General features: G+C 49.9%; 1 protein-coding gene across 2 annotated transcripts in view; it reads right to left on the reverse strand.

The window, feature by feature from the left end:
* The window catches only part of LOC147096768 (RNA-binding protein Nova-1-like), a 162,430-nt gene that overhangs the window by 31,705 nt on the left and 115,847 nt on the right, over positions 1–14,878 (reverse strand). For both annotated transcript variants that reach the window (XM_085973384.1, XM_085973385.1), the window contains exon 3: positions 2,870–3,036. In XM_085973384.1, coding sequence (XP_085829510.1) covers positions 2,870–3,036 — 167 coding nt within the window. The remainder of the gene's footprint in view (positions 1–2,869; positions 3,037–14,878) is intronic.

Genomic DNA, 14,878 nt, shown 5'->3' on the forward strand with positions numbered 1-14,878 from the left:
CAGAGATTGTTGCAACTTGTGGCCATTGTTCTGAAGCTGTTGCTAAGCAACAGGGTTTGTTGCTTTATACGGAGCTCTCAGCTCCGTATCTTTTACTGTAGCGTCCGGTTATCCGGAATTTTTGATGAACCGGCAGCACGTCGGTCGCGTCCGTGCCGGATAAAAAAAAGTTTCCTGTATACATAGAACGTAGAACACAGAAACAGGCCATTCGGCCCAACTGGTCCGTGCCGGTGTTTATGCTCCACACGAGCCTCCTCCCGCCCTCTTCATCTCACCCCATCAGTATATCCTTCTATTCCTTTCCCCCTCATGTGTTTATCCAGCTTCCCCTTAAATGCATCGATACTATTCACCTCAACCACTCCCTGTGGCAGCGAGTTCCACAATCTCACCACTCTCTGGGTGAAGAAGTTTCTCCCGAATTCCCTGTTGGATTTTTTAGTGACCGTCTTATATTGATGGCCCCTTATTTTGGGCTTTACCCAGGAGAGTGGTTAGAATGCGGAACTCGCTATCACACGGAGTAGTTGAGGCGAATCGCGTAGGTGCATTTATAGGGAAGCTAGATAAGGAGATGCGGGAGAAAGGATTAGAAGGGTATGTGGGTATTGTTGGAGGAAGAGGGGTGGGAAGAGGCCGGTGTGGAGCATAAACGCCGGCATGGACCAGTTGGGCCGAATGGCCTGTTGCTGTGTTAGCAAATTCTACATAGTGGAAAGTCTCATTTCCAGGAGGAGCTGAGAGAGAAAAAATCAATCAGGACTTGGTCTGACCCCCCAAGAAACCACCCAATCATGGCAGTCCAGATTGGTCCGGACCTCCCTTAAATCAGAGGAATCAAAACACTGAGGAAAAAGAAAGCGCAATAAAGTGACTGAAGGATTTTGTTCAAGCTGTGAGCAGCAGAGGGCAGGGTCGGCGATGCTCCAAGCCCAGAGTTTCCTCAGAAGGGAAACGACCCAGGGTAGTGCGGCAGGAAAAGCTCAATTTGCCTTCACTGATTAGGAGAAACCACCGCTTCCTGTGAGGATAATGGTCACTTCCTGTGGGAAGGGGTGTTGCGAGGAAGTATGCTGTGCGAGCAGTGTGACTGGGGTCAGAGATCAAGTGGAAACTGTGCAGTCCGGAGGAAGCGATACGTCGGGAGAGGAAAACGAGCAACAAGGGAACCAAGAGCAGGAAATCACAACAAGGAGAAGCAGAACAAATCCTGCCCGTCCCGCTTCCGCCTCGCAATAAGACTGCACCAGTTCACTACAGGAAACTCTTTGGTATCCGGCACCGACGGGACCGGCGTGTTGCCGGTTGATCAAAAATTCCGGATGACGGAGAGGGTTATCTACCGAGGCTATTTTTAACAAAGAAAAATTTAAAAAATTAAGAAATGTGCAGTATACAGTAATTGGGTACTCACCTACAGAATGTTGTGTTAAATGGATGGTGGAAGATGCTTGATTAAGTACAGTACTCCCAGTTGAGGGTGATGCAATGCAATGACTACCAGCAGCGTGGGAGACGCACAGCACTCCTGTAAAATGGCGGATCAGAAGAGACTACCGGCAGCGCGGGAGAGTCAGACTCCTGTTACAGGGGTATTGAGGTGTTCCGACTTCCGACAGCGCCAAGAAGCCGAGTAGTGGCAGTTTGGAGAACTACCCCCACTGACTAACTCGGCCACCGTGGGAGACTCGGACTCGGCAACATTGCCGGTTATTGAGGTATTGTTTTCGGAGTGAGAATTTTGCCGGTTAATGGAGAATTCTGGATATTTAGGTGCCGTTTAAACAAGAGTTTCCTGTATTACCGCGTGGGTTTTCTCTCTCTCTCTCGTGTCCATTCCCCCCCCCTCCATCGCTCACTTACCTTCAGTGGAATCTGACTAACTGGAAACGAAAATGAGCTGCGACCTCGTTGACAAGACGTTGTCGCCTGGCGCCCCACTTTGTGCTGGTCTTTTGCTGACCAGTTCTCCGAACTATGCAATGTGGACGTCGGTTTGAGCGACTGCCCAGCGTTACTGTTGTATTTTGAAAACCTAGCCAAAGCCCGCTGACGGAAACTCGGCAAAGAGCGGACTGTGCTTTCACAGTGTCAGAACCTCAAGGAACGAGCTCAATAAACACAACGGGCGGGACTCGTCAATGGCAAACCTCCAACCCTTCTGTCCATTATTACCACCTTCATCTTTATATCTTTACCCAGAGATTGGCGAGAATGTGGAACTCGCTACCACAGGGAGTGGTGGAGGCGAATAGCGGAGATGCATTTAAGGGGAAGCTTGATAAGTACGTGAGGAAGAAAGGAATAGAAGGATATGGTGATAGGGTGAGATGAGGTAGGGTGGGAGGAGGCTCATGCGGAGAATAAACCAGTTGGGCCGAATGGCCTGTTTCTATGCTGTAAATTCTATGGTCAATGCTCCTTGGAGTATCAAGGGAAACAGATCAAAGGTGGGTACATGGAGTTGTGGTTCAGATCAGCCATGATCTCATTGAATGGCGGAGCAGGCTCGAGGGGCCGAATGGCCGACTCCTGCTCCTATTTCTTATCTTATGATCTTATGGTTCTCAGGTAAGATCCAGGATAAACCACTTTCTAGACTGCCTCATCCAGCGTTCCTAGGCTCGATGAGGCAGTCTAGATACGAGTTAGATGCAGAGTAAAACTCCCTCTACACTGCCCCCAATAACGTGCGACCACTCCCGTCTCAGGAGAGGACCACCTGGGACTTTGCACCCTCACCACCAGTCCTCCTCGCCACACTTTCAAAACACACGCTCCTTTGATGCTACAGGAGCCATTGGCCAGGGCACTAGTCCGATCTTCAAATCGCTCTCAGTCTGAAAATACTTGTGTAAAAACTTACTTGTTTGACCCGGTCTGGGTTCACATTGGTCTGAGGTTGCAGTATGTTGACTGGCTCAGCCTTGCCAACGTTCTGTGGCATTTCTCGGACCTTTTCCGCAATGAAATCGTGGACAGCATTCAGAGCCTCCACCGTCCCTTGGATCAGGCATACCCGCTCGGTGGTGCCTAGCAACGAAGAGAGAAAAATGAAATTCATACATGAGACAAAATCAGGTGCAGAAAGATCAGGGAATTAGCATCCGGTCCGATTCTTAACCGTGTCAGTCGTGGCTAAGTGGGCAGCACCCTCGCCTCTCAGTCAGAATGTTGTGGGTTCCAGTCCCACCCCAGAGACTTGAGCACAAAAATCTAGGCCGACACTCCAGTGCAGTGGGAGTGCTGCACTGCCGGAGGTGCCGTCTTTCGGCTGAGACGTTAAACCGAGGCCCCGTCTGCTCTCTCAGGTGGATGTAAAAGATCCCACGCCACTATTTCAAAGAAGAGCAGGGGCAGTTCTCCCCGGTGTCCTGGGGCCAATATTTATCCCTCAACCAACAGCACTAATAAAACAGATGATCTGCTCATCATCATATTGCTGTTTGCAGGAGCTTGCTGCGCGCAAAATGGCTGCTGTGTTTCCTACATTACAACAGCGACTACACTTCAATAAGTATTTCATTGGCTGTAAAGCGCTTTGGGACGGCCTGAGGTTGTGAAAGGCGCTACAGAAATGCAAGGTTTTCTTTCTTAATCCACTTTGACCTAAACTGACCCCAGCTCATTAAGCTGAAGCCCAATCCAACATCAACATCATTGACCTCAACTCATTAAATGGAAGACCAATCCCAACCACCAACACGACAGCCAAAGTCAACACCATCGGCCTCAATTCCTTTGGACTAAAGCCCCAAATCTGACCATGATAATTGACATACAACTAGCGGTACAGGTTTTGCTCTGATTAAGGTTGGTCCTCGTTTGGGTTCTGACTTCTGACTAAACAATAATCAATTGTACTGTGTTCAGTTCTGGCCGCCATATTATAAAAAGGATATAGAGGCACTGGAGAGGGTGCAGAGAAGATTTACAAGGATGACACCAGAACTGCGAGGTTATACCTATCAGGAAAGGATGAACAGGCTGGGTCTCTTTTCTCTTGAAAAAGGAAGGCTGAGGGGTGACTTAATAGAGGTCTTTAAAATGATGAAAGGTTTTGATAGAGTGGATACAGAGAGAATGTTTCCACTTGTGGGGAAGAGCATAACTAGAGACCATCAATATAAGATAGTCACCAAGAAATCCAATAGGGAATTCAGGAGAAACTTCTTTACCCAGAGAGTGGTGAGAATGTGGAACTCGCTACCACAGGGGGTGGTTGAGGCGAATAGTATCGATGCATTTAAGGGGAGGCCAGACAAGCATCTGAGGGAGAAGGGAATAGAGGATTATGCTGATAAGAGTTAGATGAGGAAAGACGGGAGGAGGCTCGAGTGGAGCATAAATGGACTGGTTGGGGCCGAAAGGCCGGTTTCTGTGCCCTATACCCTGTGTAATCCAATGTAAAATAATTCCAATCTGGGACCTGCCTGAAACCAGCCACGTCTGGATGGCTTTGCGGTCACGTTCAAGGGGCCACCCCTCATCACGTATAAGCTTTATGTAAATTGTTCTAACACGCACACAAAAGTCTAACCCAATAGCTTAGCTGCTAGGTGTACAGCCCAGGCCAAGTTAAATCCTATAAGCTAGGAGGGGCCCAGGATCAATACCCGCCGTGTCCTCATTAGTCGATTGAGTAGGGTCGTGATAGGTGCATAAAGAATACAAAAATTCCAGGATTGTGCTCTTGATCTCGTCTGTGTGTCAGGGGAAGACATGGGGTGTGGAGGAGCCCTGGCTAGAACCAGGGGTCACAGTCTCAGACAGGGTGTCGGCCATTTAGGACTGAGATGAGGAGAAATTTCTTCACTCAGAGGGTGGTGAATCTTTGGAATTCTCGACCCCAGAGGGCTGTGGAGGCTCAGTCGTTGAGTATATTCAAGACAGTGATCGATAGATTTTTGAATATTAAGGGAATCAAGGGATATGAGGATAGTGCAGGAAAGTGGAGATGAGGTAGAAGATCAGCCATGATCTTATTGAATGGCGGAGCAGACTCGAGGGGCCGAATGGCCGACTCCTGCTCCTACTTCTTATGTCCTTATTCAGCCCCTCCAGCCTGTTCCGCCATTCAATGAGATCATGGCTGATCTGTATCTTAGCTCCATCTACCTGCCTTGGTTCCATAGCCCTTAGCTAAAAAAAAAATTCATCAATCACAGTTTTGACGGGATCGGGATCGGTTGTGATGCCCCCCGTGCCCGAATAGCTTAACTACTCTTGCATTTTTAGGCTCACGTATGAAGACCGGCAGCTGGCACATGTGGAACTGCACCCCCCCCCCCCCAAAAAGAGGCAGCATCTTCTGGAGGAGGAGGAAGTGGAAAGAGCGGGCCCGTGGTGGTTTATCACGGCACACGCCCATTCTGCGCCTCAGCCCATGTTCTGACTGACTGACCAACAAGGAGAGCGCACGAAAAAGCCAGCTTGTGCATGGCGGGACAGCTTTCACTTGAGCGCTCAAAGTCCGACAGTGATTAACCACAAAATGAAGAAATGAGAAAAGGAAGACTTGCATTTATATAAGCACCTTTCACGACCACAGGACGTCTCCAAGCACTTTACAGCCAACGTAGTGTAGTCGCTGCTGTAACATAGGAAATTCAGCAGCCAATTTGAGCACAGCAAGATCCCACAAACAGCAATGTGATAATGACTGGATCATCTGCGTTTTAGTGATGTTGGTTGAGGGATAAATATTGGCCTCAGGACACCGGGGAGAACTCCCCCTGCGCTTCTTCGAAACAGTGGCCGTGGGATCTTTTACGTCCACTCGAGAGAGCAGACGGGGCCTCGGTTTAACGTCTCATCCGAATGACGGCACCTCCGACAGTGCAGCACTCCCTCAGCACTGCACTGGGAGCGTCGGCCTGGATTTTGTGCTCACGTCTCTGGAGTGAGACTTTGAACCCACGACCTTCTGACTCAGAGGCGAGAGTGCGGCCCACTGAGCCACGGCCGTTACCGTAAGAAAGCAAAAGTTTCTGAGGTTGCCCAGTCGGCAGGGAGAGTCGTTCACACTTGATTCATTATCTGGTCGTTGATCCCGTTGCTGTTTGTGGGAGCTTGCTGTGCGCAAATTGGCTGCCGCGTTTCCTCCACTACAACAGCGACTACACTTCAAAAAGTACTTCATCGGCTGTGAAAAGCATTGGGATGTCCCGAGGACATGGAAGGTGTAAATTCTCGTACTTTCTTTGGAACCGGCGCACCGTGGCTGCAGTGTGCACCATCTACAAGATGCACTACAGCAACTCGCCAAGGCTTCTTCGGCAGCACCTCCCAAACCCGCGACCTCTTCCACCTAGAAGGACAAGGGCAGCAGGCGCATGGGAACACCACCACCTCCAAGTTCCCCTCCAAGTCACACACCATCCTGACTTGGAAATATATCGGCCGTTCCTTCATCGTCGCTGGGTCAAACTCCTGGAACTCCCTCCCTAACAGCACTGTGGGAGCACCTTCACCACACGGACTGCAGCGGTTCAAGAAGGCGGCTCACCACCACCTTCTCAAGGGGCAATTAGGGATGGGCAATAAATGCCGGCCTTGCCAGCGACACCCACATCCCAGGAACGATTTTTTAAAAACTTGCATTTATATAGCGCCTTTAATGTAGTTAAGCGTCACAAGGCGCTTCGCATGAGCGATAATCCAAGAGCAGATAGATTCTGGGATTTACCAGGACGCTGATAATTTTAAATTTACGCGGGCATCCTCTCACTGAAGTATCTCAATGGGTTGATGTCTCTTCCATTTCCTGGATGTGTTGCAGAGTTTCCTGGGATTTCTCCCCCTCAGACAACCAAAGGTTTACTTCATGCTAGTGTCAGCGTTCTCTCCCCCTCCCCCACCTCGCCGCGGTCCCAGCCCACTTCCTATGGGACACCATCTGTCCTGCACTTTTGCCAGATTGTCGAGAACAAGGATCTGGGGAGTATTTAGCCGAATCATTATTTTGTAATGTAATCCGAGAGTGTTTGTTTAAAAAAAAAATCCATCGAGTTAAAAAGCATTTTAAATTCTCGGACAAGAGGAGACACTTCTTCTGGAGGAGCCGTGACACAACTGAGAGAGAGAAAGAAAGAGAGAGAGAGAGAGAGAGAGAGAGAGAGAGAAATCTAGAGAGAGTGAGGGGGAGAGAGAGAGAGAGAGAGAGAGAGATTGGGAGAGAGAAATTGAGAGAGAGTGAGGGAGAGAGAGAAGAGAGAAAGCTACGGAGAGTGAGGGAGAGAGAGATAGAGAAAGAGACAGAGAGGGAGAGACAGAGAGCGAGAAAGCTAGAGTCAGATTGAGAGAGACTGAGAGAGAGAGAGAGAGAGAGAGAGAGAGAGAAAGCTAGAGAGTGAGAGAGACTGAGTGAAAGACAGAGAGGGGCAGTGATAGGGAGAGAGAGGCAGACAGATCAGGAGAGAGAGAGAGAGAGAAAAAGAGAGAGATAGAGTGATAGAGACAGAGAAAGGCAGACACGCACACACGCGCACACAGATAGGGAGAGCCAGAGAGAGAGACAGACAATGATACAAAGACAGAGAGAGAATGAGAATCACATACAGGTGACAGAGAGAGAGAGAGATGCCGACAGAGAGACAGAGAGCTGCAGCACCATACCAGCCTGTTAAGAATTATTTGAAATTATGGGCTAATAATTCAGTGGCCGGTTGAAGCTGGTCAGAGCCCAGATCCCCACACAGTTGTGGGTGGAGGGCCGAGGCCGACTATACATCGGCCCCAGAGTGACTGGCCAGCCCAGCGTACTCCCAGCACCAGTCACCAACTGGCCACTAAAGAGGCACTTTAGGGTATAAGTGGGGGGAGAGGAAGAGATGAATTCTGCTGCTGGGGGGCCCCCTCCCTAATATTGAGCCAACCTTCATTATAGGGGGATTTTAACAGCCAGATCCAGCAAGGGGACCGAAATTCTCAATGACTGTTTTATACTCTGAGAAGGTGCTGTTTCGGCATCCAGCTGGGTTCTGGGGTACAGTTCCACAGACACGGACTCTCACTGGGGTACAGTTCCACAGACACGGACTCTCACTGGGGTACAGTTCCACAGACACTGACTCTCACTGGGGTACAGTTCCACAGACACGGACTCTCACTGGGGTACAGTTCCACAGACACTGACTCTCACTGGGGTACAGTTCCACAGACACGGACTCTCACTGGGGTACAGTTCCACAGACTCTCACTGGGGTACAGTTCCACAGACACGGACTCTCACTGGGGTACAGTTCCACAGACTCTCACTGGGGTACAGTCCCACAGGCACTGACTCTCCCTGAGGTACAGTTCCACAGACACGGACTCTCACTGGGGTACAGTTCCACAGGCACTGACTCTCACTGGGGTACAGTTCCACAGGCACTGACTCTCACTGGGGTACAGTTCCACAGACACTGACTCTCACTGGGGTACAGTTCCACAGGCACTGACTCTCACTGGGGTACAGTTCCACAGGCACTGACTCTCACTGGGGTACAGTTCCACAGACACTGACTCTCACTGGGGTACAGTTCCACAGGCACTGACTCTCACTGGGGTACAGTTCCACAGGCACTGACTCTCACTGGGGTACAGTTCCACAGACACTGACTCTCACTGGGGTACAGTTCCACAGACACTGACTCTCCCTGGGGTACAGTTCCACAGACACTGACTCTCACTGGGGTACAGTTCCACAGACACTGACTCTCACTGGGGTACAGTTCCACAGACACTGACTCTCACTGGGGTACAGTTCCACAGGCACTGACTCTCACTGGGGTACAGTTATGAAGGCAAGCTCGGCAGCCATTTTTGCACAACACAAGATCCCACAAAGAGCGAAGAAATGAACGACTAGTTGATCGGTTTTTGGTGGTGTGGTGTTCATCAAGGGAGGAGTGTTGGACAGGCATCCGGGAGTAGGGGAGGTGGGAGTGCACGGGAATGGGGCAGGGGGAGAGATAATTCCCCGTCGCTCCTTTAATGGGATCTTTAACTTGGTGTACTGACAGTTAGAGGTCACGGTGAGAACGTGGGATGATTCTGAGGTGATGACGGAGAACATCAAACAAGGAGTGGGATATTACTCTACCTCAGGCCCTCATCGCCCTTAACAAAAGGTTCTGTTTCACTATTTTTCCTTTATTCCATTTGCAATCAAAGGTCCATCTCCTTAATTCAGTCCTAAAAGCCTCTTACGCTGTTAGCTATTACAACCATCAAAGAGCCCTCACAGATAATATTGGACTTTCAGTCACAGATTCGGCATTTGTGCGGCCTCCTTTTTGTGTCAAGAAGATTGTCCTCCAGGCCCAAAATGGTCAACACAGCTTAACGAGGTTTCAAGAAAAACGAACACCACCACCGCTCTTTCAGTGCCTCCACCTCTGTTGCGATAACCGTGGCTCCTTGTTGCAAGCCCCGGGAGCCTCGGAGCTAAAAGCTTTGCCGCTAAAAGGGAGCGCTCCACAGCTCCCTCGATTTCCCCGGTGCTTCGGTTAACTCAGCAGAGATCCTGGATCAAGCCGGTGTCAGCTGTGGCTCAGTGGGCAGCACCCTCTCTCGCCTCTGAGTCAGAAGGTTGTGGGTTCAAGTCCCACTCCAGAGACTCGAGCGCAAAAATCTAGACTGACGCTCCCAGTGCAGCGCTGAGGGAGTGCTGCACTGCCGGAGGTGCCGTCTTTCAGATGAGACGTTAAACCGAGGCCCCCACCCGCTCTCTCAGTTTGGATGTAAAAGATCCCACGGCCACTATTTCGAAGAAGAGCAGGGGGAGTTCTCCCCGGTGTCCTGGGGCCAATATTTATCCCTCAAACAACACAAAACAGATTATCTGGTCATTATCACATGGGAGCTTGCTGTGCATAAATTGGCTGCCGCGTTTCCCACATTACGACAGTGACCACACTTCACTGAGTTTGGATGATCAGCCATGATCGCATTGAATGGCCTACTCCTGCTCCTATCTTCTATGTTTCAAAAAGTACTTCATTGGTTGTAAAGCGCTTTGGGACATCCAGAGGTCGTGAAAGGCGCTATAGAAATGCAAATCTCTCTCTCATTTCTTTAAACCTTTCCCTCCCTAGCAACATATTTCTCCTCACTCCCGTATCTCCCAATTTTCTTCCCCCCCCCCCACTTCTGAAGGTGCAGACATGCGCAGGCAGTACCTCCGCTATCTCAAGCAAGTGGCCGCTCTGGGAACGTGCGCATCGGTAGGCTATTCAGTGCAGTCTAGCCCAAATCCTGCCCTCACTCGACAAATTGTTTTTACTGTGTGTTTTTGGGATGTGGGCGTCGCTGGCAAGGCCAGCATTTTTTTGCCCTCCAGGAGGTGGTGGTGGGCCTTCTTCTCGAAGTCCATGGGGTGAAGATACTCCCACAGTGCTGTTCGGGAGGGAGCTCCAGGATGCTGACTAAGGGACGAGGAAGGAACGGCCGATAAATGTCCAAGTCGGGATGGTGTGCGACGTGGAGGGGAACTTGGAGGAGATGGTGTTCCCACAGCACTGCTGCTCGTGTCCTTCTCGGAGGTAGACATGACAGGGGAGGGAGGTGCTGTTGAAGTAACCATGGCGATTTGCTGCAATACATATTGCAGCCGAAGTATTCTGATGATGGAGGGGGCCAAGGTACCAGGCGAGCTCCCCTCCTCTTCTTCAAAAGCACCAAGATATCTGTACCGTCCACCTGAGGGGGAAGACGGGGCCTCGGCTTAACGCCTCATCTGAAAGACGGCACCTCCAACAGTGCAGCGCTCCCGCTGCACTGTCGGAGGTGCCGTCTTTCAGTAACTGCCCTGGGAGTCTCAGCCTGGATTGTGGGAAATCCATAGCGGGAACTGAACCCACGACCTTCTGACTCCGAGGCGAATCACTCAAGAACTGGCAGGAGAGACGATGAAGGAAGCAGTGAAGAGGCATCAAAGCTTTGAGTTTCTAAAGCCTGAAGATTGTGGAAGGAAGAGGGGGCCTGAGGGAGGCACGAAGCGCCACAGTTTTGAGGTCCTGAGGTTAGAATGAGGGTCGTTAGCAGAAGACAGACTACGTGGGAGGGCGAAGACCATCAATCCCCCCTTCCTAGCAACAAGCCGCACTCAAAAAGGAGTGTAGGGTTAACGAATTTACCCATAGGTATTTTAAACATCCTCCCCCCCCCCTCCCCCCCCAACCCCCATACTTGTCCCCTTCCTTTAGTGGGCCCCACCAGACCAGGCCAGAAGACTGGTTACTGCCTCAATCCAAGATGTATCCACTTGTAAGGAGAGACCAAATATAGGGGCCATAAAAATAAGATAGTCACTAATAAATCCAATTGAATTCAGGAGAAGCTTCTTTACCCAGAGAGTGGCGAGAATGTGGAACTCACTACTGCAGGGAGTAAGGAGGGAAGTTATGCTAAACTTGTATCGAACCTTGGTTAGACCACACTCGGAGTGCTGTGTGCAGTTCTGGTCGCCATATTATAAAAAGGATATAGAGGCACTGGAGCAGGTACAGAGAAGATTTACAAGGATGATACCAGAAATGCGAGGCTATACATATCAGGAAAGGATGAACAGGCTGGGTCTCTTTTCTCTTGAAAAAAGGCTGAGGGGTGACCTAATAGAGGTCTTTCAAATCATGAAAGGTTTTAATAGAGTGGATAGAGAGAGAGTGTTTCCACTTGTGATTATATTCAAGAAGGAGTTGGATATATTTCTTGAGGCTAAAGGGATCAAGGGATATGGGGAGAAAGCAGGGACAGGGTACTGAATTTGGATGATCAGCCATGATCTCATTGAATGGCGGAGCAGGCTCGAGGGGCCGAATGGCCTACTCCTGTTCCTATCTTCTATGTTTCTATGTTTGTGAGGAAGAGCATAACTAGGGGCCATCAATACAAGATAGTCACCAAGAAATCCAATAGGGAATTCAGAAGAAACTTCTTTACCCAGAGAGTGGTGAGAATGTGGAACTCGCTACCACAGGGAGTGGTTGAGACGAATAGTATAGATGTATTTAAGGGGAAGCGAGATAAACACATGAGGGGGAAAGGAATAGAAGGATATGCTGATAGGGTGAGATGAAATGGGGTGGGAGGAGGCTGGTGTGGAGCATAAACACCGGCACAGACCAGTTGGGCCGAATGGCCTGTTCCTGTGCTGCACATTCGATGTAATTCATGGGATTTTAAGAGACGCCATGCAATGCCGGCAGGCAACCACTAGAAGTCCCGGCGCTAGGGTGTGTCCCAGAGACATCTAGTGGTAATTCTATGCAAGACCAGCCTCCAAAGCTCCTTAGTTGGTAGGGAGAGTGCCCCACCAGTCAGAAAGGACACACCCCTGGCAGGAGATACTCTGGCTCCTCGTGGCACTGAGCACCGTTCAGATTGGCTGGAGCTGGGAGGGAGGGTGAAGCCAACTTGGGTCTTCCCCTCTGTGCTTGCTGCGTGTAGGCGATCACTCTCATTCTGGTTTCAATACCCAAGAGCATCTGGTTACATACGGTTTATTTTACACAGACCGGCGGCGGGAGAGATCAACTCAGAGTGTGTTACTCCGACCACTGGGATTCTGTACAACGGGAGGGGAGATAATCAATGGGGATTCTATGAGAGAATGAATGGGAAGGGATTGGTCCATTGGGATTCTGTACAATGAGAGTGAATGGGAAGGGATTGGTCCATTGGGATTCTGTACAATGAGAGTGAATGGGAAGGGATTGGTCCATTGGGATTCTGTACAATGGGAGTGAATGGGAAGGGGTTTGGTCCACGGGATTCTACACAATGGGAGTGAATGGGAAGGGGTTTGGTCCACTGGGATTCTATACAATGAGAGTGAATGGGAAGGGATTTGGTCCACTGGGATTCTGTACAATGGGAGTGAATGGGAAGGGGTTTGGTCCACTGGGATTCTATACAATGAGAGTGAATGGGAAGGGATTTGGTCCACTGGGATTCTGTACAATGGGAGTGAATGGGAAGGGATTTGGTCCACTGGGATTCTGTACAATGGGAGTGAATGGGAAGGGATTTGGTCCACTGGGATTCTGTACAATGGGAGTGAATGGGAAGGGGTTTGGTCCATGGGGATTCTATACAATGGGAGGGGGTTTGGTCCATTGGGATTCTGTACAATGGGAGTGAATGGGAAGGGGTTTGGTCCATGGGGATTCTATACAATGGGAGGGGGTTTGGTCCATTGGGATTCTGTACAATGGGAATGTCTGGTTTGTTACAATCCCACAGTCTTGATTCCACTCAAGTTGCCTGCATTTTCCCTTCAATATAAACCGTGCTAATGTCTCTCACACAACCGCACCGTTCTCCTTGGAGTGCCGAACAATGAAGGGGAGCTCTGTACTCCAGCGAGAAATCAACAAGGGCGGGTCGAGACTGTTAATAAATGGAAAGGGTGCGGGAGCCGGGAGAACGAGGCGTTATGAATGTCTACTGATGCCAAAGACCCCCCACCTACTGTTCTATTCTCTGCTCAGTGATTAAGCTGCTGCACGCTGAACTGATCTTTCAGCGGATGGCCCAGGAACAGCAATGCCAGAATGATCAGCGTCATACAGCAGGAACAAGAAAACAATCGCACTCGTTCCTAAACCTCAATGACGGGCCAAGATCGACAGGTTCAAAAGCCCGGCATTAGCGAACCGCAACTTCATGTTTCGCCTCCTCTTTTTAATCCGCGAGCCTAGAGTTTCCCCGATAAGCATTATTTTAAATGCCGAGTTACTGGTGGGATTAAATCAAATCCGATTGGAAAACCCAAGCTTTGGTGTCCTGTGCTTTGGGCCCTGACCCTTCACCTGGCTTAGTCTTTGACCCTTCACTTGGCTTGACTTTGACCCTTTACCTGGCTGGGTCTTTGACCCTTCACCTGGCGTGGTCTTTGACCCTTCCCCTGGGCCACAAATCAGAACTTACAAATATTCCCTGGGGTCACAGGGTAAAGAGCTGTAACCCCGGTAACAGCCACGAGCAGCTTTGATTGTTGCCGATAGCAACCGCACCAACCAAGCTGCAAACTTCGATAATTCTATTTTTGAAATCGCGAGGCACTTAGCTCCTGCACACTGAGCAGGGCTGCATAAACCCGTTAAAGGCTGCCTTTGCACAAAGATTAACCGCTCATTTGTCACAAGTTATTATTCAGGAAATCTCGCCCATTTCCTCTCCCGAAGGCCCCCCGACTGTTGCCGGAGTTACGGGCTCTTCCTCAGCCAAGTGGCCACTCTATGCCCGAGCCCATACGGCAGGTGTCAGCAGGCTGTACAAATCTGACAGGCATCATAACCAAATCCAACACTGACCTTGCTAGCTACACACACACACATTAACCCCAACCCCAAGAACGCCCAATCAACATAATGGAATTTGTGAATTCGTACTCCCGGTGCCACGTTGAAAACTCAAGACATGGAGGTCAATCATCCTGCGGTATTTTCCCTCTTATTTCCCAATATGGGCTCGCGATACACAAAAGCTTTGTGCTGGAAGTCCAAATTCAAGAAGATCTACCCCATGCTGTGACACGCCAACTGGCACTTTTCTCCAGAAATAGAGGCCTTTAAGATTATGAAAGGGTTTGATAGGGTAGGCATAGAGAAAACATTTCCACTTGTTGAGGGAAGACAAAAACTAGGGGCCATAAAAATAAGACAGTCACGAATAAATCCAACAGGGAATTCAGGAGAAACTTCTTTACCCAGAGAGTGGTGAGAATGTGGAACTCGCTACCAGGGAGTGGTTGAGGGGAATAGTACAGATGCATTTAAGGGGAGGCCAGATAAACACATGAGGGAGAAGGGAATAGGAAGCTATGCTGATGGGGTGAGATGAAGGAGGGGTGGGAGGAGGCTCGTGTGGAGCATAAACACCAGCA

This window comes from Somniosus microcephalus, chromosome 34 (assembly GCF_052327205.1).
Source record: "Somniosus microcephalus isolate GS21.2 chromosome 34, FLI_Smic_1.0, whole genome shotgun sequence".
Classification (NCBI taxonomy): domain Eukaryota; kingdom Metazoa; phylum Chordata; class Chondrichthyes; order Squaliformes; family Somniosidae; genus Somniosus; species Somniosus microcephalus.